Consider the following 27,366-nt stretch of genomic DNA (forward strand, 5'->3'; position numbering starts at 1 on the left):
TCTTTATTGAAGACTGCACACCAAGTCCTGAGTTGAGACCCAGAGTAGCCAAACTTAATCAGGTTACAGATCTTGTTAAGAAAAACTATTTTATCAGGTAACCAACGTGAAGCTTCCTGCCCCCCACCCCCGCCCCCCGGCAGGTTATCCAGATGGCATCATAGACCAATGGCCGCCGGTTGGACTCAAAAGAAGCCACCCCCAAAAAAATTGTATAAAAAGATTTATTGAAATTTATCAATGACAAACAGACATAAAACTCAAAAGTTTGGCTCTTCTGAGGGGGAGGAAAGCCGGTGCAGATGTTCTTTTATCCAGATGAAACATGGGCTACGAAGTCACACGCCACTTGGAAAGCAATCAGAAGAGGGACAGAAAAGCAAACCTGTACATTCACTAGGGATTTGCAGTCATTTCAGATTTCCACTAGGTAAGAAAATACAATTTTGCGTTAAGTTTTTCCGTGCTCGGGTGTATGAAAAAAAAACCCAGCCGACATGCAGCAGTGTGTCCTGTGCCTAGGTCTGTAAAAATGGTCTAGGCCGAGCAGGACACGCAGAATTCTCCTGTCATTTTGTAAAACAAAGCGTTCTAATATTTTACACAAGATAGGGACAGTTTTGTTTTTTCGTATCTTTGAAAGAGGTTGAAGTTTGAGGGTTTGCTTCTTTTGTTTTAGTTAGAATTACTGAATCAATTTTACTCCTAAACTCTGAAGCCTGCTGTTTCCAGCTCTCTGGCTCATCACTCAAGAGTGACATCAGAGTCTTCTCAGGAGAGCAAAGCCCACCACCGTCTGGGAAGAGAGAAAGGGGATGGAAGACGGGGAAGGTCCCCAGACCAGTGCCAAGATTCGCCTTTAGGTTGCTATTTACAATCAAGGCGCTTGCTGCCTCTAGCCGGCCCAAGAAACGTGAAAATCAAGGGATCCGGAACAAGAGGTAAGACGCGGCTGGTGCTCAGCCCTCCTGGGCTTTGAGAAACCAAACTGAGGCCAGCCCTGGCCTTCCAATCAACTTGAGACTTGGGAAGTATCAGGAAATGTCAGAGATCTCCAAATCGTCCTCTTTGAGGGTAAGGAACAAACGTTCACTTGTGTGTACTCAGCTATTGCGTTTACAGGGACAGAACCAGACACAAAGAAAAATTAGGGGAAAAAAATAAAGAGTGGCCGTAAAAATAGTATTTTATTCCACCCCCTCCCACCCTCCCTCCCCCCACAACCCCCAGTACACTTTTCCCCTCTCGTTCCCACAGCAACGTTACAATCAGAAAAAAATAAGTTTCAGGGGGCGGGATTTGGGGGGGTACGGGTAAAAACAGTCAAATCACAATAGGAATTTTTCAAAATAGGTTATTCCGCTTAGTCATCGTCTTCTCCCTCATCTTCAGGTTCTCGTTTTCGCTTCTGACCCCTTTCTTCTTCTGGAAGAGTAAGGAAAAGGCATTCAGGTTAGACATGGATCTCGCCTCTGACTCCGTCCACCCGCCAGGAAAGCAGGGAGCCCAAGTCTAGTATGCTTTGTTGTCCCTGGCAAACTGAGGCCTGGTCCTCAGGGCCCAGCAATCTACCATGACCGAAGGGGTCAGCCTGCTACCCTCGAGAATAAAAAGGCTGCCATACCACCAAGCTCCTCTTCATCTTCCTCATCGTCTACTTCCCCGTCGTTATAACCTTCCTCATCCTCCTAGAAGAGAAGATGACATTGGATTTTAGGAACGCCCTGGCCTTGGGACATGGGAAGAAGCCACTTTCCCTGATGCTGAGCTCAGAAAGGTGAGGGCCAGCCTCTCAGCAGCCCCAAGGCTTGGTCAGGTGAATCTAAAGCAGAGGTTCTTTTACATTAAGGACCACCTTTATGCACCTGTAGAAAGCTTTGAACCTCTTTTCCAGGAAACACCCACATCACATACAATACCTGCAAGAATGGGGAGTGGGGGTGGATTCTACGCCCAGGTTAAGAATTCCTGACCTGAAGTCCTCGTAACTCAGGCAGCTCTGCAGTGTGCCCTCCCAGGGGAATGAGTTCCCCCAGTGACTCTCCATCACATGAAGTAGGCCGAACTTTCATCTGCCCTCAATCTAGTTTTGGTTCAAGGGAAAACCCCAATCCAGATTCCCTGGGTGAGTCCAGCCTCACCCTACCCAGCCCCTTCACTTTCTTGCAAACTTGGATCACTTGGAGGACAGGGAAAATGCAATGTCCTCCCCTCTTCCCCGCCTCAAAGAAAATCACTTCAAGCAACTTGAGATTCAGCAAGGGGTGTGAATTCACCCTCAACCTAGGACCACACTTTACGCTGCTCCTGGAGGTCCAGGCTAGTTGAATCTGCATGATACTGTTCCTGAAGCACCAGGCAACCCATTGTTTAAAAAGAACTTGGCAATAGACTTCTTTTTGTCAAGGGAAATATCCTTTCATAATGTCACCAAATAGTTCCTTAATCAGTCTGTTTGCTAAGACTCTGTGTGTGTGTGTGTGAAATCTGTAGATGGTTAATGAGATTACAGAAGAAGAGGAAGAAAAAAAAAACCACCACCACCACCCAATCCCAAAACAAAAACCCTCTGCATTCTGGAGGCTCCTGTGACAGGAAGAGCAAGTCCATTGGCCAAAATGCCTTATTGCCCTGTTCCGGGGGGTGGCGTGCTGTTTTGCTGTCTCTATTTTTAAAATACATAATATTCTTTACTGGTGAACTTAGCAGCCTGCACCTGAGCAGGAGAGATACTCGGCAGCACCACTCGGGGGGAACCAAGCCTGCGTCACCAGCTTCTCCTCTGACCCTGAGCTGCCTCTCCCCAGCACGAGGGGCCAGCCAGGAGGTCCCACCTGAGAGGGCCTGTGTGGCAGACAGGTGTTCGTGCCCTTGATGGGGAGAGACAGGAAGTTACGGGAGAAGGCAGGTACTTTGTCCGTGCGAGCACCATTTTAAACCTCTCTCCATCTAACTTTTGCAGTCAGATTTAGAAAGCTGAAGTCAGGGGAAATGACTCTGCTCTAGAAAGACTCAGAACATCCATCCAAGTACAAAACCAGGCACACAGAGCCAGGACCTTGAAGGGTGTGAAAGCCTAAAATAGTAAGTGGTCAAACACTCCCTGTCCTTAGGGATTTTACTTACAAATTATTTTATCCTCTTAACAATCCAGTGAGTTGCTCCCTATTTACAACCCAGCTGTAAAATGACACCTATGAAGAAACGGGCTCAGAAGGTCAAGCAACTTGCCCAGGGACACACAGCTAGCAAGTGGTAGAAATGGGCTGTACCTGGTCACAGACACACCCCAGACCTCGCTAAAGAAGAATGCCGGCCAGTATGTTAGGATAATGGCACTTTATCTGCTGTGTGTGGGGGACCCTTGCCACCCTCTGATGTGGAATCCAGCAGTGTCTTATCCTATTACCCATCAGTCCAAGGCAGTCCTTGATTTTTCCCCAGCATACTCTAAGTGCTGAGTATCTGAATTAACACACAAATGCAAAAAGGTGGAAAATGGGGATGTGGATTCTATAAGAACTGATTCTTACATGGAAACAAATACCAGGCTGTCCCAGAAGAAGAGTCCCCTCCTTACTGGCCTCTAGAACCCCCTTCTTTCTTTTCTAGGGCTGACTGCAAGGCTTGCCTCTTCCAAATCAGCCCAGTAACAGGCCCTAAAGTGATTCAGTACACACTCAGGGCTCCTGGCTGCTAAGGCCCATCAGTCAGGCAGTTAGTGGGACTGATTCAGACACAGCAAAGCAAGTAAGGGGGACTCCAAGAGATGGGCCCCCAGCCCAGCCCAGCCTCTTACCTCTTCCTCTCCACTCACGTCCTCTTCTTCCCCTTCCTCCTCCTCCTCCTCGTCCTCCTCGTCTTCCACTACCTGAGCGTCTTCATCGTACTCTTCCTCTGCGAGTGGAAATGGGGACAAAGACAAAGGCATGGTGAGCTGACCCCTCTTTCCCACAGTACAGGACCCAGGTCGCTGGGCCTGGCACAAGAGATGCACTCCTTGACGTAGGGGCCACAACTCCCACACCCACCCAGTTCACAGCCTGGATGCTTTAATGTGACTGAACACACCCTGAAGTCATCCAAAAAATTAGCATCCTAGAATGACCTCAAAGGTAAGCCCTCTTCCCAAGGATTCTGAAAAGGAAAGATCCCACATGGAGGCTAAGATGGCAGAGAAAATGCCAAATCGGGGAGCCAAGTTACAGGGCCCAGGAAAGCCAAGAAGTCAATTTATTCAGAGAGAGCATTGAGCCAAAATCTACAGGTGAGGAAGCCGAATCCCAGAGGGGAGAAGTGACTTGTTCAAGATCATACAAGGAGTCAGTTGCAGAGCTGGGCTCAGAAGCCTGGTCTCAGGATTCTAGTCCTGAGACTTTTCTGTCCCAGCACAAGATGGAACAAACTAAGGCAAACTGGATGTCTGAATACCTAGTAAAGTACTCCCACCTAAGAAGGGATAAACACTCTCATCTGTGAAATATTCAGCCCAAGTCAACCCTCAACTTCGGCCACAAAGCCCTGCACGGAAGTGGCACTGAGCTGTCAGCGTGGAGAGGAGATGAGACGGGAGGTCCTCCTTCCTTTTCCTTCTCTCCTTCCTGTAAGTCCCTGACTCCTCACTGTGGCACTAGGGAGCCCAGTGTGCTGCCTACAACCTCCTCTGCTTCCAAGATCCCTGGGGCTCCTGAGTCCTCACCCCCCAGGTCCTGCCATGTGGTCCTATGGGCAGCAGCCACCAGGGGGCCCCACAATCTCTCCAGCCATGACTTCATCTCCACCACTGGACCCTAGATGAGAAGAGGGGACCCTCAGGCCTTGCCCCACCTCCCGCCATCGCTCATCTCCTCCCCAGAAGCAAATCCAAGCAAGAGACACCGTAGGATGTCATTTTGGGGAGGACTTTGGAAAAGGGAAAAAAACTGAAAGGAGGACTCAGATTTTTTTTTGATGTGCACCAATTTTAAAGTCTTTTCGTCTGCCACATCTTTTCTGTTTTGGCTTTCTGGCTGCCAGGCATGTGGGATCTCAGCTCCCTGACCAGGGATGTCCCTCAGATGGTTTCTAAGGAGTTACCACGCAGTTGGAGAACCTCGGATGTCTCTCTGGGCTCAGGCCCTTTTGTTACAGGGGTGTCGACCAACAAGACAGACCGCGCCAGCAGTAAACAAAGCAGACGGCCTGCTCCCCTCACAGCTCTAGAAAGAGGTTGGCAGCTCTCAGGGACCAGCGATGCCCCATCTGCCCGCTGTAAAACCCGGCCTGGCCTCTCCCTGGCGCCACCCACCATCCTCGTCCTCTTCGTCGTCGTCCAGGCCCTCCACGTAGCCCTCGGCATCTGAGTCGGGGGCCTCCTTGTCGTCCCGGTCGTAGCCATCAAGATACGTGAGCTGCGGAAGGAGCTTGAACACGTTTTCTCGGTAGTCGTTCAGGTTGGTCACCTCACAATTGAAAAGGTCTAAGCTCTTGAGGTTTTCTAACTTTTTCTGCAGGAAACAGCGAAGTCAGACAGTGAGCGGGATGAGGAGACAGGTGGGGGCGATGTGAGGCAGCATGCAGAACTCACAGGTGAGGAGCCTCCTGTTCATCCATGTGAAACATGGGGGGGGTGGGGGTTGGACCCGAGGATCTTCAAAGTCTCACCCAATGCCAACACTTTTATTCTGCAATTACAGCCTTTGCCATAACACTGACAAGTCTGAAATTAACCCAGGGCTTTCCTGGTGCATAAGCCAAGAGCTCTGGAGCCTGCCCTGTGTCTAAGCAGCCAGAGAGGAACTGAAAAGGCCACAGGAACGCAAACTATCTCCTTTTGGGAATAATAATAACGGCAATTAATACTGCACTTTGTGTATTAACTCAGTTTATCCTCAACAGACTGATAAAGCAGAAATAATTATTAGTTCATTTTACAGAAGAGGAAGCAGAGGGCAGAGAACTGAGTTTTGATCAGGCAGTCCCACTTCAGACCTGTGTTCTTACACTGCAATACTGCCTGTCAAAAAGGACAAGTGAAAAACCAATGAAGGATCCAGATTTTGTCCACAGTACTTAATACCAATGGGTTTAACTGACGGGTTCTAGTCCATGTTACTCTTATTGGCAGCTGGATTCTGAGGCCCAGGAAGTGAAAGGGTCACACAGCTAGCAAGAAATTGCTACATCTTTACAGTTCCCTCATCTTCAAGGAGGAGGTATCCCACCTCAGGCCAAGTCCCTGTTCCAGTGGGGCCAGGCCTAACTGGTGATTAAAGCTATTGTCCCTCAAGGTCAATGTCAGGAACAAGGTCATTCTCTTGAGATTTCGTAATTTGAGACCTGGTCATTTTTAGGAGAAGGTCAAGGGTAGAGAGCGAGTCTGGGCTGTGGGCTGGGTGGGTGAGGCCCACCTCTCCCAACCAAAGGCGGTTCCCCACTCTCAGGAATGAGAGAAACACAATAATCACACCGATAACCAGGGAAGAAATTACACACACACACGTATTCTAGGCCAAAGGAACACTGTGTGTGTGTGCATGCGTGTGTATCCACAATCTCCATAACTGCCTCCCAAAACACACTACACAGAACTTCAAAGATTTTTTTCCAGTTTATAATAAAATCATGAAATCGAGGTTTCTAGCTAGATAAATAGAATTGCTTTCTCCTAGGAGATCAGAAGAAGTCCTAAAAGAAGTTCTATGGGAAATCTATTCTAGTAGTTGACCCCATGCCACAGAGGGGCAGGTAAAGCCTGAGTCTGGAGGAGAAATGCCAGCCTCCCATTCTGCCACACAGGCACATCAACCAGCCCCTCAAGTATCCACAAAGTACAAGGAATGCTTTTTGGACAAGAACCCAAACTGAGAGATGTCCCAACTGCTACCTTCTATACCCAGAAAAGGGAAAGGTGCAAACTTGCCCAAATAACCTTATGGCCCTTTCCTGATTCTAAGGTGACCAACTTATGAAGTAATTCTTATGTATATATTTATGCTGAGTGTCAGTTTAATGCAGTAGTATTTCTATACTTCAAAAAATAGAAATCCATGATTAATCAAAAATTAATCAATCAATAAAAAATTAATCAGTGGTACATCTTACAGCTGATTTCGTTAAAGTCAAGTGAATACAGTCATTCGGATACGGATAACACAGAAATCGCTATTTTGACCATGACCTGCCCTTTTCTAGTGAGTGTATCGTGAAGTCTGGGTGTGCTCAGCTCTATGTGGACAAACAAAGGCAGACATGCTGCCCAGGTCTTTGAGCCTGTGGTCACCATCATAGCCAGGACTGCTGACCAGGGTCACTCTTCTCGACACCCTTTGGAGAAGTGCATGGGGCTCCCGTACCACATAGCTTTCTGTCATCCCAGGGGACCTACATCAGGACCGACCCACCTCCAGAGGCACCAGCCTCTGGGCAGTGACCCAAGGAGAAAACAGGCAGCTACCTTCAGGGTCAGCTGAGTTCCTGGATGGCTCCTCTCTCCCCAGTGAAAGGCACAAGCCAGGCTCTAAGCCTAAAGAAATGACAGCTCGGGTTTCCAAAGCTGAGTGGAAACTCTAAGAGGAAACCACCAGGACCAGAAATAGAGACCTGGGTCCTACAGCATCCTTCAGCCTCTCGGTCAAGCTCTCTTAACTTCTCGAGGCCTCAGTTTCTCTATAGACGAAGCAGAATTCTATCCCACAGCACATAATTAAACACAAAAAGCATGTCATACAAATGCGAAAGTAGTATTCCCTGGTATCAACCCCTCCCATCCCAGAGGAGAGGGGAGGCCCCATGACTCACCAGTGGCTCTATTGTGCTGAGGTCTTTAATTTTGTTGCCACTTAAATTTAGATGCGTGAGGTTTGGACACTTTTCTGCCAATACTTCCAGGCCCCCTGAGATTCTGTTATCACTTAGTTCAAGCTAAACGAGGCAGGGAGAGAAAAAGCAGAAACAACTCTTAAAATGAAGGCTCTGGGCTCAGGTGTTCAGTTCCTCGCAGACGGGCCAGGAAAGGAGTCGGCTCAGGGAAGGGGCAGGTGTGCTGGGGCTCGCCCTGGCCCCCCTGCCTTTATGCTCCCTCAACTTGGAGAAATGACTGGGTCCTCCTCCCCAGCCCAGTTCCCAAGCACACCTGCGCCTCTGCTCTATTTACCTTCTTAAGTTTGTTTAACTTTGGTAAGTTTGCGACTGAGGTGAGGCCGACGTTGATTGTACTCAAGAACTCCAGTTCTTCAAATTCATCTGTGAGACCTTCGATTTTGCCTTCATTCGACCGACAGTTGTCCAGGACGAGCTCTTTCACCTGGGAAGGGAAGGAGGCTGTGAATCAACCCGGGTGAGGGACGGGGGTTGAGGCCGGGGCGGGAGGAGGACAGGAGGCAGACAGGAAGCCTTGCAGCGCGGCGTCCACGCTGGTCTTTCTCTGCTGTTAGCGACACTGAGAGTGGGGGGAGAGGTGCTGGGGTGACTGGAGCTACAAAACCAGAGGGCCCTTCTGGACAGGCGTCTTGGCTGGACTGGAGAAGACAAATCCAATAACCCCACTGTTGACAGCAAGGTTGGGAGTTTCTTTCCAACCCTGCTGCCGCACCTCAGCCCCTAGGCTCCCCAGTGCACCACCCACAATGCTGCTGAGGAACCTCCGGGCCTGGCCGTTCCTTCTGAGCCCCTCACCCCAGGGTCCACCATGGTCCCAGCCTGACCGCCTTCCTGAGGCCCCCCACCTACTACTCCCCCTCCTCAGTCTCCACCGTCCTTTCACCTCTGAGTCTGTGACCCTCTGCATGCGGATGGGTCCCGGGGTGTACCTGAACCCAATCCTGCCACCACAGTCAGAGGCAACCCACCCACCCAGCAGTCATCACCTGGTCACCAGCTTGGCCTGCCCCACAGTAAGGGCTGCAGACCGGGGACCCCTCCAACTCTCCATTCTGCAGACCAGTGCTGTAGGACAGAACTTCCCGTGGCGATGGAAACCCATCCAGGAGAGGAGCCACCAGTCACATGTGGCCAGTAAGGTGAGACTGAGGAGCTAAGCTTTAAATTTTATTCAGCTTTAATCAATCACAATGCAGAGAGATATATGAAAGTTACCATACAGAATACCACAGCTCTAGACTTTGCTCTTCAGGTCCTGAAAGCCGATGCGGAAGGAAAATGGACACCCACAAGCCCAGGATGAACCCACACAGAAATGCTGGGCGTGGCAATGTCCAGAAGTTGGTCTTTGGAGATACCTCCGTGGCCCTGCAGGCTTCCTGCCTCTCTGGAGGTGGTTCTGCCCTATTAAGAGACCTTAGATCCCCTCTCTCAGCCGTAAGCCCTTTATTTCAAATGACGGAGAAAGAACTTCTCCCTGGGTTGTTAAAAGGCAGATTTGGCTACAAGAGAGGGTCCAGGCTCCAGCACAGATGGTAGGGAGACAGGCTGAGTAAGAGTCATCAGCTCTCAGGCCTGCCATGACCCAGGGGTGTCAGCAAGGGATGCCAGGGTGCCTGGCCTGCCTTTCCACTCCTGTCCTGAGCTGACAGGGGGCGGGTGATCCCTCCTGGCTGCATCTGGTGCTTGACACTGCGCCCCCACTTGCCTGATGTGTGCTGCTGCTAAGTCGCTTCAGTCATGTCCAACTCTTAGCGACCCCATGGACTACAGCCTACCAGGCTCCTCCGTCCATGGGATTTTCCGGCAAGAGTACTGGAGTGGGTTGCCATTGTCTTCTCCAGCCTGATCTCTGCAGCCTCCAGGAAACGTGTACTGATGTGGCCTGGATCTGATGCTCCCTAGGACTTCCATCCCTAGGTTTGGATTTCTCACCAATGGGTCACTCGGACCAGGCCTGTCCTGTTGACAGCAGTCCTGCATTATCATTCCTGCCCCTTACAGCCTTTTTTCCTCCTGGGTAAGTGAACAAGGCCTGTCCTAACCAGTCACTGTCCAGGGCTGCTTCCCACCTCTGAGCAGGTCCATTTGCCCAGGGTGACTGTCCACCACAGTGGTCCTCTTCCTCGGGCATCACCGGGACATATGTCCACATGGGAGAAGAGAATCCACAGCAGGCTGCTGCGCCCCTCCCTCAGCCTGCCCTTGAAAGAGGTCAGACTAGGAGAGCTCAGGGCCTGTTTGGGCCACGGCGCCCTGCAGGTGCCCTGCTGTCTTCTTCCCTAGTGGAAAGGGGTGGCCTGCTCAGCTCAGGACAGCAACAACTTGGCAAGAGAGGTGAAGCCAGGTGCAGCAGCTCCTATCCAGAGCCAGCAAGCCCTCAGCCAAGCACCAGCGCCAAGGCTCACCTTTCCCTTGGATCTGAGACGAGGGAAGTCAAGTCCTTTCCCACTCTTCAGGGGAGGACAGATGTCCAGGTCAAGCCCCCTTCTCAAGGTCACTGGCAAGAGACTGGGAGTAGACCCTGTGAGGCCTTCTGCCCTAGGGCAGGAGGTCAGTGCAAAGCCAGGAAGCCAGGCCTTTGGGGAGCAGTGGAGGGGGATCAACTGTCCTGGGGAGGGAGCGCCACCTCCTACGTGGGCAGTTCCATCTGAGGTCACACAGCTAGGCTCCTTCAGTCACTCCTTTCCTTGGAAGGCCCTGGGAATTCTTTAAGTTCCATTACAGAAAGACAAATATGAGGAGGGCTTCCAGTCCACCTTCAAAGATTTCAGACATGTGGTTCTCTAGATGGGTCAGGGCTTCTATTCTTGCGGCCATCAGCCAAGGAGGAGGCCTCAGTAAGGGGGGGGCGTGCAGGAGGCGGTGCTGCAGAGTCAAGGGAATTCCTCCTGGAAGTCTGCCTCTTTCCCAGAATGGCTCAGTGCTGCCTGGGAATTCTCCAGATAGACCCAAGGTTCCAGTCCCAGCACCACACCCAAATGGGTGGCCATTCCTCTTGGGGACAATATGCAAGACACCACTACTAACCACAATGATTGTTTCTTTATTAACAACAATCAAGGGCTCTTTCCTGAGCCCTCAGCAGGCACTCTCTTTGCAGGCACTGTCTCATTTGATCCTCACAATCGCCCCATGGGGTGCTCCTGGGGTGCTGTCCTATTGTGCAGCCACATCAGAACCACTGATCCCAAAGCTGCAGGAACAGGCCCTGATGGTTAGTGTTGCCACAGACGAGGAGGGTTTCCCTGCTGTTCCCAAGCAGGGCACAGGTTCTCCCAGACCCCCAAATTCAATCCTACGAACTACCCTGACTGCACTAAACCCCCTTCGGCCCCTTTTCTAGCTGTTCCACTGGCAGGATGGGGGCTACTCCCAGCTGTCCCCACCCTGGTTACACTTCCTTGGTAACCAAAGCGCAAAACCTAACCCAGCCCCCATTCCAACAACACTGCAGTCAGGAGCAAGGATCTGGACAAAGGCCAGGGGCCTGAAACCCCGCTCCTCCCCAAGGAGCAAAAGGCTGCTTCCTGTCACTCGGGAGAGAGAGCCTGCGGTGTCTGGAAGGCCAGGTGGCTGCTCCAGGTCTGTGGGGACTTAGGGATCCCCACGGTTTCTGCATTTCCTTCCTGGTGGGGTTTGGGGAGAGATCAAAGCGGGTGGGGTAGGTGGGCTGAGGCTTACACCCTGAGGTTGCTGATATTACCAGAAAGCCCAAACCACAAGGGAAACCCACAGTTTCTTTGTAGGGTGATGAGTCCCATCGGGGATGGCAGGTAAGCAGACTGTGATGTGTCTGCAATGGACCAAACAGGAAAACACAAAAGGTCTAGTCCAACAGCTGACCTGTCGAAGGCATGGCACCCAGCCCTGTTCCACCTGCCTCCATGCAGGGCTGCGCTTTCTTACAGCTCCAGGGAGTGTTTCAAAATGTCCAACCCACCCCAAGCTTCCTTAAATTGACTCTTAGAAATCCTGCCGCAATTCCAACCCACTTCCTCCCATTTCTCCTAGTGCTGCTGCTGCTGCAAACCCTTCCTCCATGTGAAGAGAACATCCTTGTTACATCCAGGGTGTGTTCTGCTTAAAACAGAAAAAAAAAAGTAAGGTCCATTCCCCCCTGCCAAACCCTGGGTGTGAGCTAAGCGCAAAGTTAAAATTAAACTGAAAATTTGTACTTTGGGTTTAAACTCTCTCCCAATCCTACTGGCCGTTTAAAAATATCAAAATGTGGTTACTCTCTCTAGAACCAACGACTGGACTTACTCTGCTTCTATCGGGAGCTTTTCAGTCACCCCAATGACAACCCTCCACAGGAGCCTTTGGCTCATTCCTCAAGTGTTAACACCTAAGAAGTGTCTGCATATTCATACTCGGGCCCCCCTGGAGATGCCAGTAGGGAGGCACTGAAGGTTCCTAAGAAATCAGACTGCCCGGCTCCGGCATTTTCTGAAAAACGCGTCCCCAAAGCAAGACGCGGCAGTCATTTCTCACCAAGGGGAGCTGAACCATCCGTGATAAACACGAAGACATTATTACTCTAAGGAAGAACCCATTGCTTGTTTCAAAACTGTGAAATCTTGTCTTTACAGATCTCTCAAATTTGACCATTCCTCTCTACTGCCAGCGACGTGGCTCTGTTCGCGGTAGTCTAAGTCCCTCCAGGTCTGATTCTGCTTCCAAATGGGGTCTCTGTGACAGCAGGAATGCTGGACTGCTGGGAACAGACCTCCACCTGGAGGACCGGCCCAGCTGGCTGAACGACCCTGACTCTATCCCCGAGGTCTCAGGTTCTGCCTTGCAGAAAAGGGACAATGATATCTGTTTAGCCTACAAAGCACAAACTCTGGCCTAGAAAACACTCTTGGCTTCCCGCCGCCTCCGGGGAAAAAAATCAAGGTCCTAAACTGACCCAAGGAGTACTTCTACTCTCAACCTCAGCCAACTTCCTCCAATCTCATTGCCCCCAACCCCACCTCTCACCCTTGCCTACAAACCCAGTTAAGCCCCTCTCCCCAGGAAACCTTCATCGCCCGGCTCTGAGCATCCCAGGGCACCGAGGGCAGCTGCTGCATGAATCATTTAATCGTGTATTAAGCATCCGATCCTCCTAGAGGTCAGGGACTGTCCTTCTCTGTAATCAGCCTAGTGGGGAGCGGACAGCCAAGCAACTGCTTAACAAATGTCCTGTTTATCGTGCCGGCCACAGCACTAGGCGCCGGGCATGCAAAGCGAGACAAACCATAGTGAAATTAACAGTGCAACTGGTCTGACACAGGTTGAACAAGCCCTCCCTTTTATAAACAATAACAACGTGCTCTGGTGTGTCTTGTATCCGCCAGGCAAGCCCTGTGAGGAGCTCGGTCAGCAGTGCACCCTCCTCTTGACCTGACCCAGTGCTCTGCATGCAGGTTCTCCTGCCCGTAAGAAACCCCCTCTCTCCACCCAGCAAGCTCCTGTGACACTGTCCATCTAAGCAGCGGAGGGGACGCGGAGCCAGTAACGATCCACAGCTGGGGTCCCTGCCAGCGGGAGGTGTGGTGGCAGGCTACGAGACAGACGGCCGGTAAACAACTCCAGTCCAGTGTGCCAGGTAGCAGGGCCGAGGCTGGAACAGGGTGCATGCTTCACATGCCTCTGCCCGGAGAGGACGGGCACGCTAAGCAGAGGCAGGAGGGACCCAGCAAGACCAAGAATCAGGATGCATTCTAGCAACGCCAGGGCTGGCCAGATAATCTGCAGGGCCCAGTGCAAAATGAAACTGGAAGACCCCCTTGCTCAAAAACTGTTAAGAATCCCCAGACATTGACAGCAGTGCATTAAACCCAAGAGCGGGAAAGGATCTTCTAAGCATGGGGCCTGGGTGGTCACACAGGCCACATGCCCATGAAGCTGCCCCGGATTTAAATGGACAGCTTGGGCCTAAAGCAAAGCCCTCTGAAGGCTAGAACCAGAGAGCAGGAAGCTCAAGAGAGGACTGCTCTTTATTTTTCCAGCACTTCCCGAGGCAACATAGAGAGGTGGACAGAAGGCAGGTTCTGGAGGCAGACCGACCTGGCTCAAGTCCAAATTTCCCATCGCAAGCTCATCACCTCACTTCTCCTGAGCTTCTGTTTCCTCCAACGACAATACTGCCATCACCTGGGGTTGGATTAGATGAAATAATGCACAGAAAGCACCCCCAGCTTGGAAAAAGCCACCTGCCTTCTCCTTGACCCACAGCCACCTTCACTGCTGTGTCCACGGTCAAGGCACAAGAATGGGCGTCAAGGCAGGCCCGCAGCTCTGAGTCACCTCTGCTGCCCGCAGGGCCCTTTCATGGAATGAAGGCCTCTCCATGTTCTAGAGAGCTGAGAATGGTGTGCCCCAAAGACACACCTCTGGGTTTTACAGCTACACCTTGTTTTCTTTAGTTTTTCCCACTGACCTCCAAGTCTGATCTTTCCTTTCTCCAAATGGGCATGCAACAAATATTTGTAGCTTTGGTATCAACCTTGTCAGTCCCTGACCAATCTAGTTTTCAGGTCCCAGCCTTGCAACAGAAGAAGACTTTAATCAGATTGACCCTGTGTTTTTTGGTGCTCGTGGGTTTTAAATAGGTCAGCTTTTAAATGGGCCACCCCCTGTTGCAGATCCCATTTCTAGCTCGAAGGCCAACCTAAGACACCAAGGCAGCAGGGAAAGGGGCTTCTTCCCAGAGGTGTTCCATAGGAATGATAGATGATCGTGGGGTTTTCTCCTTTTAACCATAGAATCTCTAGTTTTGCTTAACAATCAGTGTGTCAAAACCTGCAAAAATCAGTCATGTTCCATGGGGGGACCGTCAGGCTCTGGGGGAAAAGTTGGACATTGATTTCAAAAGCTTAGAAAGGCCTTCCAGGATCATCTAGGTCAGTGGCTTTCTGACCACAACCCACAGTAAAAAAGACATTGACACCTTGGCTCAGGACACATATATTTTTGTGTGTTTACATGCACACACACATAAACAAAACTTACCCTGTTTACAATTTTTCTTTTTTATTACATTAAAAAAAATTAACGTGACCCACAGTTTTCAAAATGTTGCTCTAGTTTAGCCCTCTTTTTCTAGAGGAAGCAGTAAGGTCCAGAGTTGGCTGAGAGCTGAGGAACCCCAAGCTGAGTGATTCTCCTGCCACAGCACACCACTGCTGTGATCAGAAATCACAGTGCCCAGTGGAAGACCCTGGAACCAACCATGAAGTTCTCTCATTTCTGCTAACAGGAGGTTATTCTGCAGCCTCAATGGTAGCTAAGACTGGGATCTCCACACGGGCATAAAGATCTTTTAAATTCTTAACTAAGGGGCAGGGTCCTACCTTACTTTAACACAAAAAAAACCTCTCTAAGAAAAAAGCATCTAGGTGTCTGGATTTTGTTTGTTTCCTACAATAGAGCTCTGAAAGCACTGGGTGGGAGCACATGGCCGCGGGAAGTCGGTGACGCCATCCTTATTATTTTAGGGAACCGTGGAAGGCAGGCTAAGCCTGCTGCGCCACTAATGAAGCTGTCGGCAGGGCCTGGGTAATAGGCTAAGCGCTGGCTGGGGGAGGGCCTGTATTAACATAAACCCTGTGACTGGCTCCTTCGCTGCCTGGAACCGGCTTCCTACCTCCTCCCCTAAGCGTGCGGAGGACTCGGCTTCTGCCTCGGCGAGGCAAAGACAGAGGAGCTGGTGCCACTGCAGATGCTTCCCGGTCAGAAGAACAGACTCCGGGCGGTAAAGGGAGGACTGGCGCAGTTGGTGCAGGACCTGGGCTTCGGGCTCACTGAAGGGGCCTGGCTGGGCAGCGGCCCCTCTCTTGTGTTAAGCCTTTGCTTTCCTCCCCCAAGTCTCACTCTTTCCTTCCTACAGGAAGCCTTCCCTGACTGCCCACCCCTTGACCTAGCCATGCTTAATTTAAGAACAGGTGGACAATTCCCAGAACAGGGGGAAAAAATAAAGGCCCAGAAGGCTGTCTGGGAGAGGAAGTGGGGAGGAGTCAAGCTGGGTCTGACTTCAGTGTGTGTGGGTGTATATGTGTATGTGGTGGGGGCACAGTAGGAGCTGAAGGTTTTAGAACTGGTAATGGCCATCCTCAGCGAAAGTTTAGCAGGCTGCTCTTTTAAGTAGCCGTCCCTCGCTGCCTTCAGGGGGTGCTGGAAGGTGTGGGAAGGAGGAGGTGGAAGCAGGCCCCAGTGAGGCTTGGCTCTGCCGGGCTGTGTCTGAATGGAGACCAGGAGCAGGGAGAGGGGCAGGCAGCACAGAGGCATAGTGCCAAGGACGCTGGTCAGGAAGTCTCATGACCGGGACTCTGGGCCCCCTTTACCACTACTTGCTGTGTGCCCTGAGGGGAGTCACGTCCAACTCTCTGGGCTTCTGCGGTACCCTAATTCACATACTGGACAGACAGATAGAAGATCCCCTCTAATTACAAAATTTTGAGGGTCCGTCCACTTCTAGTCTTAGCCCACATCCAAACTCAGTCACCGGTCCCCAAAAGGAGATGGGAGATTTTATGGGCCAGAGAAGCCCAGTATTCATCGTTGAGATGCCAAAAAGGAAATCTGGGCCGCCAGGCAATTATCTGGATAATTACTGAAATTCAAAAATCAATCATGTTGTCTCTTAAAACACACCAGGATCATAAAAACAGCCCCCAGGGCTCAAGGTGTTGGGCTTCCAACATGGGAGACTGGCACCACCTGTCTGATGCCTGCCACCTTACAGGACAGCTGGGAGCAGGCATCTCCACTCATGGGAGTTGTTCGGGCTGCACTACAGTCCTGTGGTTCATGAAACAACCACAACATCTGCGATTATCCACGAGCCACAGCACTGGCCCTGTGCAACCGAAGGCCCCGAGGAGGCTGAAGAGCAAGGCCCAGAGGGCAGGGGGCACAGCTGACACGACCTCCCAGCGCTGTTCCGATCACGTCAAGTCCTGTCACTCCTTGTCCAAAGCCTCTAATGGTCACGGGAGTCAAGTGTCAAATCCAGAGGAGGATCCCCAGCCCCCCACCCATCAATGCCTCCGACTAGACGCTGTGCCTCTTTTCAGGTGCATCCCTGCCTCACCCTCTGCCAGCCTCCCTGACTTGCTGCAAGTACGGTGACACCACCTGGTGTTCCTTTCCCATGCTACACTTTACAAAGGGCTTCCCCAGGTACTACACTTCGTTGAACCTGCAGGCAACTGGATCCCACCCCAGGGAAGCTGCCCCATCCGCCCACCCGGGTCCTCAGGGATCCGCAGCTCGGCCACAGGATGCCTGGCTGTCTTTCCTCCTGTGGTCTCTCCTCCGAACAGTCTTGCTAAGGTCTGAGGTCTCGGTGTCCCCTGCTGGTACCCTGCCCAGAGGGGCTGGCTAACTAGTCAAACTGGACTGGGTTGCTTGAGAGGAAAGGATGGAGCAGGGGAGGACAAGAGTTCTGACCCTTCATTCACTTTTGAAAGCAAAGCACCCGGTTAACTCCAATGGGGCAAGTCAACAAAAGGTACAAAAATGGCTTCCTGGGCCCCTGAAACCAGTTTCCAGGGATTGGAGCCTAGCTGGGCTGGGACCACTTATAGAAATTCCACCGAGTCCTCAGTCAGCAGGGTCCAAAAAGAGAACACAGCTCAGGGTCTCTGCCATGGGTCTGGTGTGGACAGTGACAGCTACCCACCCCACAAGTACCAAGTGGACGAATGGTCTGCAAAACAGAAGTTAATTCATTTCCTCAGCTTCATCACGCGGTGATCCATAGGCCGGCAGTTCACAGCCCCTGGCCTACCCAGCCCAGGCAAGCGGCACAGCCCACCTAAGATGACACCACATCTTCAGACACAGGCCTGGACACCTCCCACAGCCCTTTTATGGGCCTCTGCCTAACTTCAGCTGGCTTTAGAAAAGTGCTTCAGGGAACCAAAGGGCCCATCACCACACCTCTGGGGAACCACTGGATCTAATCCAGCTCCTCGGGCAACTGACAAAGCCAGGTGGAAACCAACCCTGTGACTCACCCAGGGTCACAGAGCCCACTGTGAACTGAACCCTGGACCATCCTTATCCTCCTAACTTAGGGCCCACACCCCAAAGTCGCACATTTCTCCATGGTGATCTCCTGGAAGCGAGAGGAAACAGAGGAGGAGAAAGAGAACAGCTGTTAGGAAAAGAGCCCCAGGCCTGAACTTGACCCTCTTGTGCCTGGCCTGCCTCCCCACGTGGCCCAGGAGGGCTGGCAGGGCAGAAGAGGCGGGGGAGGCTCAGCAGACTCGGAGAAGAAGCCCTCGACCTTGGCCTCCTTCCCTGCCACCTCTTTCAAAACGACAGCAGCACTGGCAATGACAGGAGCTGGGCAAACACCGAGACACGGAAGCCCTCGTGTCCAGCCACCGATCGGAGACCGCTGATTTGGGCAAAAATGGGAGCCAATCATGCAAAGAAACCTGAGGCTGAGGACCAGAAGTTTTCTCTCTCCAAGACTGCAAAGCAAATTAGCCAGGGGTCACACATAAGAAGCGATCTGATCTCTTTCTCCCTTAGAGAAATGAGACATGTGCAGCTCGCCTTAGGCTGGAAATTAAGGGCTTATGGTAAAAGTATTGGTGATGGAAGTGCAGGAAATGCTAAGGAGTAATGTTAGTTCCATATGCCACTTAGCTGGAAGGGGGAACATGGAAGAGCAAGGATGGAATGGGAGCCAAGGGGCTGATAGGAGGCGGCGAGAGGGCTGGAACATGGAGGGGGAGGAGGAGACAGACAGACACGGGGAAAAGGACACGGGCAGCCAAAAAGAGCAGAGAGGAGAAAGTCAAGGGCTCTGTGGGTTTTTCTTTACTTCCAGAGTTCCATCCTCTTCACCTCGATCTTGGTGGTAGAACTTTGCCTGGATTGACTACTTTTTAAAAAAAAAATACAGTACAGGTTGAATTCACTGCTGTTCACAGATTTACAGCTGCTTTAATCTTGAAATGCCAAAAACAAAGACAAACCCTAAAAACCTTTCCGATTATTCTTGACGAGTTAGGGAGGGGCTGGACAAAGAGACCAATGTAAAAAGAAGAAAGAAAAAATAGTCTAAGGACTTCCATAGTGGTTCAGGGGCTAAGAATCTGCCTTTCAATACAGTGGACCTGGGTTTAATCTCTGGTAGGGGAACTAAGATCCCATTTGCTGTAAGGCAACTAAGCCTGCGTGCCGCCACTACTGAGCCTGAGTGCCACGGCGAGAGAGTCTGGCCGCTGCAACAGAGAGCACATATGCGGCAACTAAGACTTGATGTAGCCCCAAATAAACAAACAGAATAACAGTTAACAAAAAAAAAAAAAGAGCCTAGAGATCTTACTCTTCACCAGAAGCTCCTAAAGAAGGTCCCTGCCAAGGTGGTCAACACAGACAACGCCATCCCAGGTTGTGCGGACAGAAGCAAGGCTGGTGACAGAGGGTCCTTGGGTCAGGGTCCCAGAACACTCTGCTCTGACGGGACCAAACCTTAAGTGCCAACGCCTGAAGCGGAACAAATCTGAGGAAGGCAACAAGGGTGGAGAGGCTTCTGAAAAGCGTGACACTGGAAGAACAATGGAAGGAACCAGTGATGTTTAGGCCAGAGCCGAGGTAGACTCATGATAGCTGCCTCTCTCCAACTGCTTGAAGGAGAGTCCTATGCAAATACAAGTACATTTACTCTGTGTTCTCCAGTGGCTCAAGAGCCAAGATCAGTGTGCAGGAATTACAAACAGGCAGTTTTCAAGCCCAATGTAAAACACAAGAGGGTATTTAAATCTTTACAGCTGTCCCACAAAAGAAAGGGCTGCTCTAGAAAAAAAAAAAAAAAAAAAATCAGTGAGTCCCCTGTCCCTGTACACGTACACACTGGAGGCTGCTCGGTAACTGTCTGCAAAGAACTGTACACATAAACAGCACTAAACAATTATTAAATGAATTAATAATATTGTGTAACGAAGCTTTGCAAAGAGATGAGCCTCGGGTCTTTTCACCGCTTAAAATGTCATTACTTAATGTTTAGGCCTGATTCACTTATTCAACAATATTCACAGAGTATCTGTCACATGCTGGGCACGCGTCGTAGGCAGTGTCCAGACAGCAGTGGCCAAACCTGGGTGCCTAGCACGTGGATCTACAACCTAGCGGGGAGTGAGATGATAAGCCAGTATGTGTATATGTCTATATTCGCTGTTGTTGCTCAGTCGCTAAGTCGTGTCAGACTCTTTTGGGACTCCATGGACTGCAGCCCTCCAGGTTCCTCTGTCCATGGGATTTCCCAGGCAAGAATACTGGAGTGGGGTGCCATTTCCTTCTCCACGGGATCTTCCTGGACTAGGGATCAAACCCAGGTCTCCTGCATTGGCAGGCGGATTCTTTACCACTGAGCCACTTGGGAAGCCCATATGTCCATATACAACATATATAAATGCTACAAAGGGGGAAGAAAAGAAAGAATCACAATCGTGATGAGACAGAACTTTACAAAGTCTGCCATGGAAGGCCTATCCGAGCTGAGCTTTCACTGGGGACTTGAAGCCAAGTGAAGAGAGGGCAGAGGGAACAGCCTGGGAAAAGACCTGAGCAGGGGGCATGCTTGGCCCTTTTGAGGAACAGCTAGGACAACAGGTGGTGGTAACAGAATGTGTGGAAGAGAAGGAAAGTGGTGGGAAGAAAGCCACTGTCACACGCACTCGTGCACACCCATGGACATTCTACACCTAACTGGTGAAGGAAGATGGATTTCACAAGCAGCAGAAGGCAGAACTGTCTGAACCACAGCAAAGGCAGTAAGACCCAAGAGCTGACCATAAGCCAGAGATTTCTCTTGCTCTTCCTTAGAGAAAAAAAAAAAGAGTGTTAGTCAGGATTGTGCTCACCCAATGTTTCCAGGTATACACGCACCTTGGTTACACCCCTGGGAAATATCCTATGGCAGAAGGGTTTGCTTATGAGTGTGTGGGTGCATAAGTAGTAGTTAGAAAATGTGGTTTCATTCCAGGCTTTACCGTTTGGAATGGTGTGGCTTCATTTCCTCATCTGTAAAATGGGGAGAAGAATATCCCTAAAAATCCCACAGGTCTCTGGGAGACCAGATGAGGTAAACCGTGCTGTCCTGGAGGGTACAGGGAGGAATTTTACAAGCAAGTTTTGTACCCAGAACTTGGCACCCCAGGGAGCTGAGAGGAGGTGTTATGTAGCTCTGATTTCCCCACACTGCCTTGCACTTAGCTAGCAATAAATGTTTGCTGAACTGAAAAGCATAAAAATAACCTGGGAAAACATTCTGCCATTTTTTTCCTTCCTATTAAACGGTAGCACTTTGCCAGAATGCTCAGAACAGTCTCTCTTCTCGGAGATCCTTCACTTTGGGGGAAGAACCAACTAAGTCACATCAGGGCAGAGTGTTCAGAGGATAAAGTCCCAGGAAGGGGACAGGAACAGGTCTGACTCCTCTGCAGAAGGTTGCTGGCTCTCCTGTGTCACCCCAGGCTTTCTCCAACAGCCTGAGCTGATCGGTCCAGGCCACCAACGGAAGAAGGGACTGCAGACTAGGATAGGGTCAGCAGCTCTTGGAAAAGCCCATGAAAACCAGAGATATACAACATATACAACATGCCATCCAGATGAAGCCTTGAGCTAATCAGACTGCCTCGATGCAGGTCGGGAGAGAAGCCCAGATACACAGAACAGCTGAAGTCATTTCCATTCTTTTTTCTTTTCCAATAAGTAACACATTCATTCTCAAGGTCTCAAAACCAAACAACATAAGATACACAGTTCATTCTCCCTTCCATTCTGTCCAATTAAGTATCCTTCCAGAGTTTGTTTACACATATACAAATTCAGAATCTTATTTTTCTCTCTTTTATCCCAAATTCACATATTACATATTGATCTTTGCCTTGCCCTTTTCCATGAAGTTTGTGTTATATATCTTTTGCTGGAATGTTGCAATATCAATAAGCTGGCACATGTCATTTTGCATTCATCCAGCTTATTAACCAATGAGATGGAATCACGACCCCACTTCTGATCTGCAGGGCGGCAGTCATGGAGACTTGGAAGTTCTAGACTAATGGGCTCACCACTGTACCTGTGTGGACGAGTTATCTCGCCTCCAGCCGTTCAGTGCTGCTGCTCAGCACCTGCCAACGCTACTAGCTGCACCGGGCTCCAGTGATAAAGGTATCCTTCCCTTTTGCCCCCAGTGTCCAGTGTTGGATGGACAGGCAGAAGGGACCACTACAGCGCCCAGAAGCAAGCTCAGTGCGCCTTGAAGGCCATCTGACCTCTGTGGGCTTATCTCGCTATCTGCTATCGGGGTGGCCACATCTGCACCTCAGGGGACATTTAAAGGATCAAAACACAGTATCTACCAAGTATCTGATATGAAGCAAGGCTTGGAGCAGGTGCTCAGCAAAGGATAAGTCTAACTCCTGTCACAGGAGGAGTCTTGCTGATGGCAAGGACAGCAAGGTGTTCTAGGCAAAATACACAGCACTGCCACGCCGTTTGCCACACGTGCCTTACAGAAGGCTGGAAGGCAATATTAGTTTCTGAGGCAGCACTCAAGCCCCTAATTATGTCTTAGCCTACTTTTCTTGGAAAATGGTTTGGCTTTCTCCCACTTTCCAGACCCTCTTTCATAGTTTGAGGTCTCCTGGGTACGGCTCTCATTTGTGCGCACAAGCTCTCCTGTTTGAAGTACATCAGAGTGGCCAGACACATATTTGTTAAGGCCCTGGCACAGAAAGGTAAGGATAGGCACGTGCAAAGTTGATTTTCCTGGGATTTCACTGACAGTGATTTAAAATAATCATTTAAAGGGAAAAAAATATAAAGGAGAAAAACCACTGAAACTCACATTTGTTTTGTTTGCTCTGAAATGTGTTCTCTTTCACAATAACACACTTTAAAAAAAATCAGAAATTCTGGCATCATCTGTTTTGCTTTCCTGAGGGAACAAAGCACAGACTTTATAACAGAAAAATAAATGGAAGTCAGGAGTCGAGAGTAATTCCATGTTAGCAGCAGTTAAGAGGAGGCAAGAGGTCAAAGTTAAGATGCAAGGTTTCATGCACTACTTAAGCCAATGACTTGGCTTTGCACCCAGCACAGCTCCTCAGTACTATGTGACCTTGAGCTAGTTCACTAGCTTTTTGAGCCTCACTTCCCTCATCTGCTAAAGTGGGAATAACCTCATTTTGCAGTGTTTCTTTACAGATTAAATAAGAATAAATGAGTATCTACGTACCAGACACCGTAACAGTTAAAAGCAAACAAAACACATAGAAAAGATACTGCTTTCAATACTTAGAAAAAAAAAAAAAGATGAAGATCTAGTGCCTTTAATTTGGAAGCTTAAAGCAGAACAGTAGGCATCAAATTATCCAGCCCCCATAATCCTGGGACGCCAGGCTCCTAACAGGCTGATTAATGAAATCTTACTTCACCAGAAGCTCCTTTCATATTCATGCAAGACGCCTGCTTCCAGATGAAAACTATCAGCCAATTAAAGCTCATCACAGTCCTTGGGAGAGGTGGGTCACAGCTGGATTTGTGACCTAACTGTGGGTTTCGCGCTCTAAAATAAGCCCTGGGACCTATGAGTCCTGCCTCGCCACCCTTCATCAGAGGGTTTGGCAGGGTCTCATTCTCCCACCCAAAGGCATCTGGCCCCCCAAATCAAGTGGGAGGGCCTGAGAAGTCCAGATGGAATCCAAAAAGTGGCAATAGGGCCCCTCAAGAAACTACTTCAGAAGCACGGAGAGAAGGTGTGCTAGGCAGGAGAGCTTGTGGCTACCCAAACAGGGCCACACCTCTTCCGGGACAGGAATAAGACCAGTTCCAGGTGGTGAGCCCGCGCCTGGCAGGCTGACTGGCGCTTACAGACGCTTCTGTTTCCCACTCCCCACCCCAGCCACGAATGAGGAAACAAATCTACTCCTGTTAACAAACATGATTTGGAAGTACCAATTTTTCAAAGCATGAGGGTCAGGTGGCTTGGGGGAAGGCCTAAGGTTGTCAATCTTTTGTGCCATGTCATTAGCTCGTGAACTGGCATCTTAACCTCACTAGGTCTCAGCTTGCTTCTAGCAAGATGATTCGTAGGTACTTTCAGATGGAACATTCTAAGGTTGCAGCTCCTGGGGGCCAGAAGTCTAGTGTAGGTTACATGAGGAATCTCTGTCAAATGCCACCTCCTCAAGGAAGCCTTCCTGGATTACTTATCTCCTTTAATACAGCTTTATCTGTCTCCATCGGACCTGTCACATGAGCAGTCACACCTTTGCCTGGCTTATTGATGGTCTCCCTTTATGGAATGGAGGCCTGACATGGGCAGCCCAGATAACGTCCTTCTCCTGTTCACTGCTGTATCCAGAATGCTCAGGACAGAACCCAGTACACGGTAGGCATGCTGTCAATACTGTAGGTGAGAATGAACGACCCTGCAGTGTTTTCCATTTGCAGATCTCTCTCTCTCACAACTCTGGCTAACAGGGACTAGCCAGCCAGCGCTGCTCATCATCAGAGAAATCTGTGGCCACAATGAGCCTCCAGGGGCTAGCAAGCCATGTGCCCGATACAAGTCTGGTTTCCAGCACAGTGGACACCTTAAACCAGGATCCAGATCCCACTGGAGTTTAAGGCTGAGGGTCAGGCTCAGAGGTGCTTTTTCACTTCCACATCCAGCTCTCCTGGGTGGCCACTCCTGACAATGACCACACTGGCCAAAGGAACTGAGAGGAGATTGCCGAGTGCTACAGAGGCCAACTGTCTGCTCTGAACCAAGTACTCCCTCGGTTTTAAGAAGCCAGAATGCCACTTCTGTTCCTGGATTGGTTGCTTTTCCCCCAACACTGCAACCCTGGAGGGTCCTACCTGAGAAGCCTCCCCAGGCTCCTAGACCACACCTCAATGTACAGACACCCCAGCACTCTTCTCCAAGACACACAAGGCGTGTCTGCAACAGAGCCACAAACTAGATGGGGGCTCAGAGGAGAACCACTCATTATGGCAGCAGGCCAGCCTCTGCAGAGGCTGAAGAATCAGGCCTCCCAGACAGCGGAGGAGCTCCACTCAAGTCCATGCCTGCCCACTCTCTCTGGGCACTAGGGTACACCCGAATCTCCACAGGGAAGGGGAGACGCGCGGCAAGGCAAGGAACGCGCCGGTGACTGTGATGGCCTGTTCCTGGCCCTCCATGTGGAACAGGCCCCTGTGCCAGAACAGACAGATCCTCCCACCAGCTGCCAGGCGGGAGGCTGGAGGCCATGACATCATCACAGTGCCTTCCTGATGCAGCAGCTGCAGGGGAGCTGTGCTGGGCTCTGCAGACCCTCAGTGTGGCCCTCCAACAGGGCGACTAAGACAAGGACCAGTCCAAGGAGACAAGGGCCACCACGCGCACCCCAAGGAGGCGATCCCAGACTCAGCAGACAGCCAGACACTGCTGCGTGACCTAGAAATCTTGGGGACTTGTACATCTCGACAGCACCTGGGACGGGCACAATTTCCTCCCCTGCTTCCAGTGAGCCAAGGAAGACTTCCTGGAGGAGACTTCTCAGGAGCTGTTTGAAAGATGAAGGCCTAAGAGGGGCAGACCAAGAGGTCTGTAGCCAGGATGGAAGGCGAGAGGCTGCTGACACACAGCACTCTGTGTAGAGAGCCCCTAACCCCAACCCCGAGATGGCAAGGAGAGCCTGGAGCAGGGGATGCCACTCCAGCCCCACCTCAGCAAGACTGGAGGCTTGGCCCCTTGCCTGGAGCCCCTCCTGCCCTCGCCCACTGCCTGAGCAGCTCCAAGTAAGGCCTCCTTTTGAGGCAGGCAAAGACAGCACTCCCAAGTACTCCCACCACACACAAGCTCAGACACCAAGCAAGGGGGGCTGGCCCCTCCTCGTTCCAACAGCTCAACCAAGCCCGGGCTGGTTAGAATCTACAAACCTTTAGGGGCTGCCCACAATACACACCTGGCATAAATCTTATTTCTTTCGGTCCTGACAACAGCCGCTGGGAAGAAAGCGTTAGTCCCATTTACAGATGAGGCAACTGAGGCTCAAAAAGGTAGCCTGCTATTGATCCTCCAGCCACTGGGCTCAGCAATCCCCGCATGGCTCAGAGCATCTGACTGCTTGGGCTTCTGGCTCTCTCTTTACAAAATACCCACTGGCCTTAGTCCCTGGAGATCAAGGATGGGCCAAGTCCACTCTTGCACAATAAATTCCACTTAGCACTCAGCAGCCTCATGAGTACAAGTAAATGAAAACTCACAAGTGTGATGAGCAGGAATGTGGGCACGTGTGAGCTTTGTGTGGCCATGGTCGGTGGCGAAGTGTGGGACCTGGGAGCAGGAGGAAGGTTAGCAGGCCAAGGACTGGGTACCAACACCCCAGTAGCTTAAAACCTGCACCCTTTCCTATTTCCTGTTTTCCGTGCTCCATTTTTCTCTCTTTCAACCACTTAGTTTACCTCTTCCCACCTGCTGTGAAGTTCCACACCCTGCCTCAGTGTGGTAGCTCCCAATCCTGTTTCAAAGCCCCTTTAGAGGATTCTAAAAATACACAAACTGGGCACCACCCTCAGAGCCTGATTCTATAATGGGGTAGACTCTGGGAATTTCTCAAAATATTCCCCTGGTGGTTCTGATACACAGCTGGGGTTGAAATCAGCCTTACCAACCACACACCTTTCCTCCTGCCTAATATGCTGTGTTACATACACCTCCCAACTCTACCCCTGCATCATTCTGGATGCTGTGGACACAGCCCATGCCAGTGGGCTCCCCTCCTCCTCCCCTCCACAGCCACACCATTTACACCTGTGGGTGAGACAGTAGCTCAGGTGGAAGCTGGTTACATTACAGGGATGAGTCTCTCCCAAGGATGCATGCCCCGAAAGAAATCTACAAGTAATCCCTTTAAATTTAGCTTAAGAGTTGCGCTCCCCACCGGCCCTCTCTCTCAGGCATCTCTTGCACCTTCTGCAAGAGGCATTAGAATCCACAGATGTAGACCTTCAGGGCACGTCTGACTGTAGAGTCCCACCCAACCCTACTGAAGTGTTCCCCAGAAACACACAGGAACACCAGCAGACCTCTCTCCTCCAGGCTTCCCTTGGTCCTCCAAGCCTGCTCTTCCTGCCTGCACAGATTCTGTCTTTGACTTACTTCCAGCCCGCGGGTAGGCAGGAGAAAGCCGCCTTCCCCTGCACTGACCGACTGAAATCTATGGCTGATAAAATCCTCTTACCTCAGACACTTGCGGGCTTTTCTAAGCATCTGCAGGAGCAGCCCAGGGGTCAGCTTTACTGAACCAAAGAAGACGCGAGGGAGCCTGGATGGGTTTGTGTACACTGTCTGACCAGGCAGAACCCAGTTTACATGTAGCAATGGATCCCTGAGCATACAACACACATGCATTTCTTGTATGGTGTGAACCTTGGCAACCAAAATTAAGAATAAAGTAAGCAACTGATTGGAGGAGTGGTCTCCTAAGTGGACCATCCTCAGAC

At 50.7% G+C, this 27,366-nt stretch overlaps 1 protein-coding gene across 2 annotated transcripts in view; it reads right to left on the bottom strand.

Annotated features, from left to right (window-relative positions):
• Nucleotides 1-208: 208 nt before the first annotated feature.
• ANP32A (acidic nuclear phosphoprotein 32 family member A) overlaps nt 209-27,366 on the bottom strand; it is a 38,097-nt gene continuing 10,939 nt past the window's right edge. For both annotated transcript variants that reach the window (XM_004010266.5, XM_012180823.5), the window contains exons 2-7: nt 8,135-8,284; nt 7,780-7,902; nt 5,288-5,486; nt 3,800-3,897; nt 1,625-1,688; nt 209-1,425 (exon numbers count right to left, since the gene is read on the bottom strand). In XM_004010266.5, the coding sequence (XP_004010315.1) occupies nt 1,364-1,425; nt 1,625-1,688; nt 3,800-3,897; nt 5,288-5,486; nt 7,780-7,902; nt 8,135-8,284 (696 nt within the window). In that variant the 3' untranslated portion in view covers nt 209-1,363. The remainder of the gene's footprint in view (nt 1,426-1,624; nt 1,689-3,799; nt 3,898-5,287; nt 5,487-7,779; nt 7,903-8,134; nt 8,285-27,366) is intronic.

The sequence above is a fragment of the Ovis aries genome, chromosome 7 (genome assembly GCF_016772045.2).
Source record: "Ovis aries strain OAR_USU_Benz2616 breed Rambouillet chromosome 7, ARS-UI_Ramb_v3.0, whole genome shotgun sequence".
In the NCBI taxonomy this organism is placed as follows: domain Eukaryota; kingdom Metazoa; phylum Chordata; class Mammalia; order Artiodactyla; family Bovidae; genus Ovis; species Ovis aries.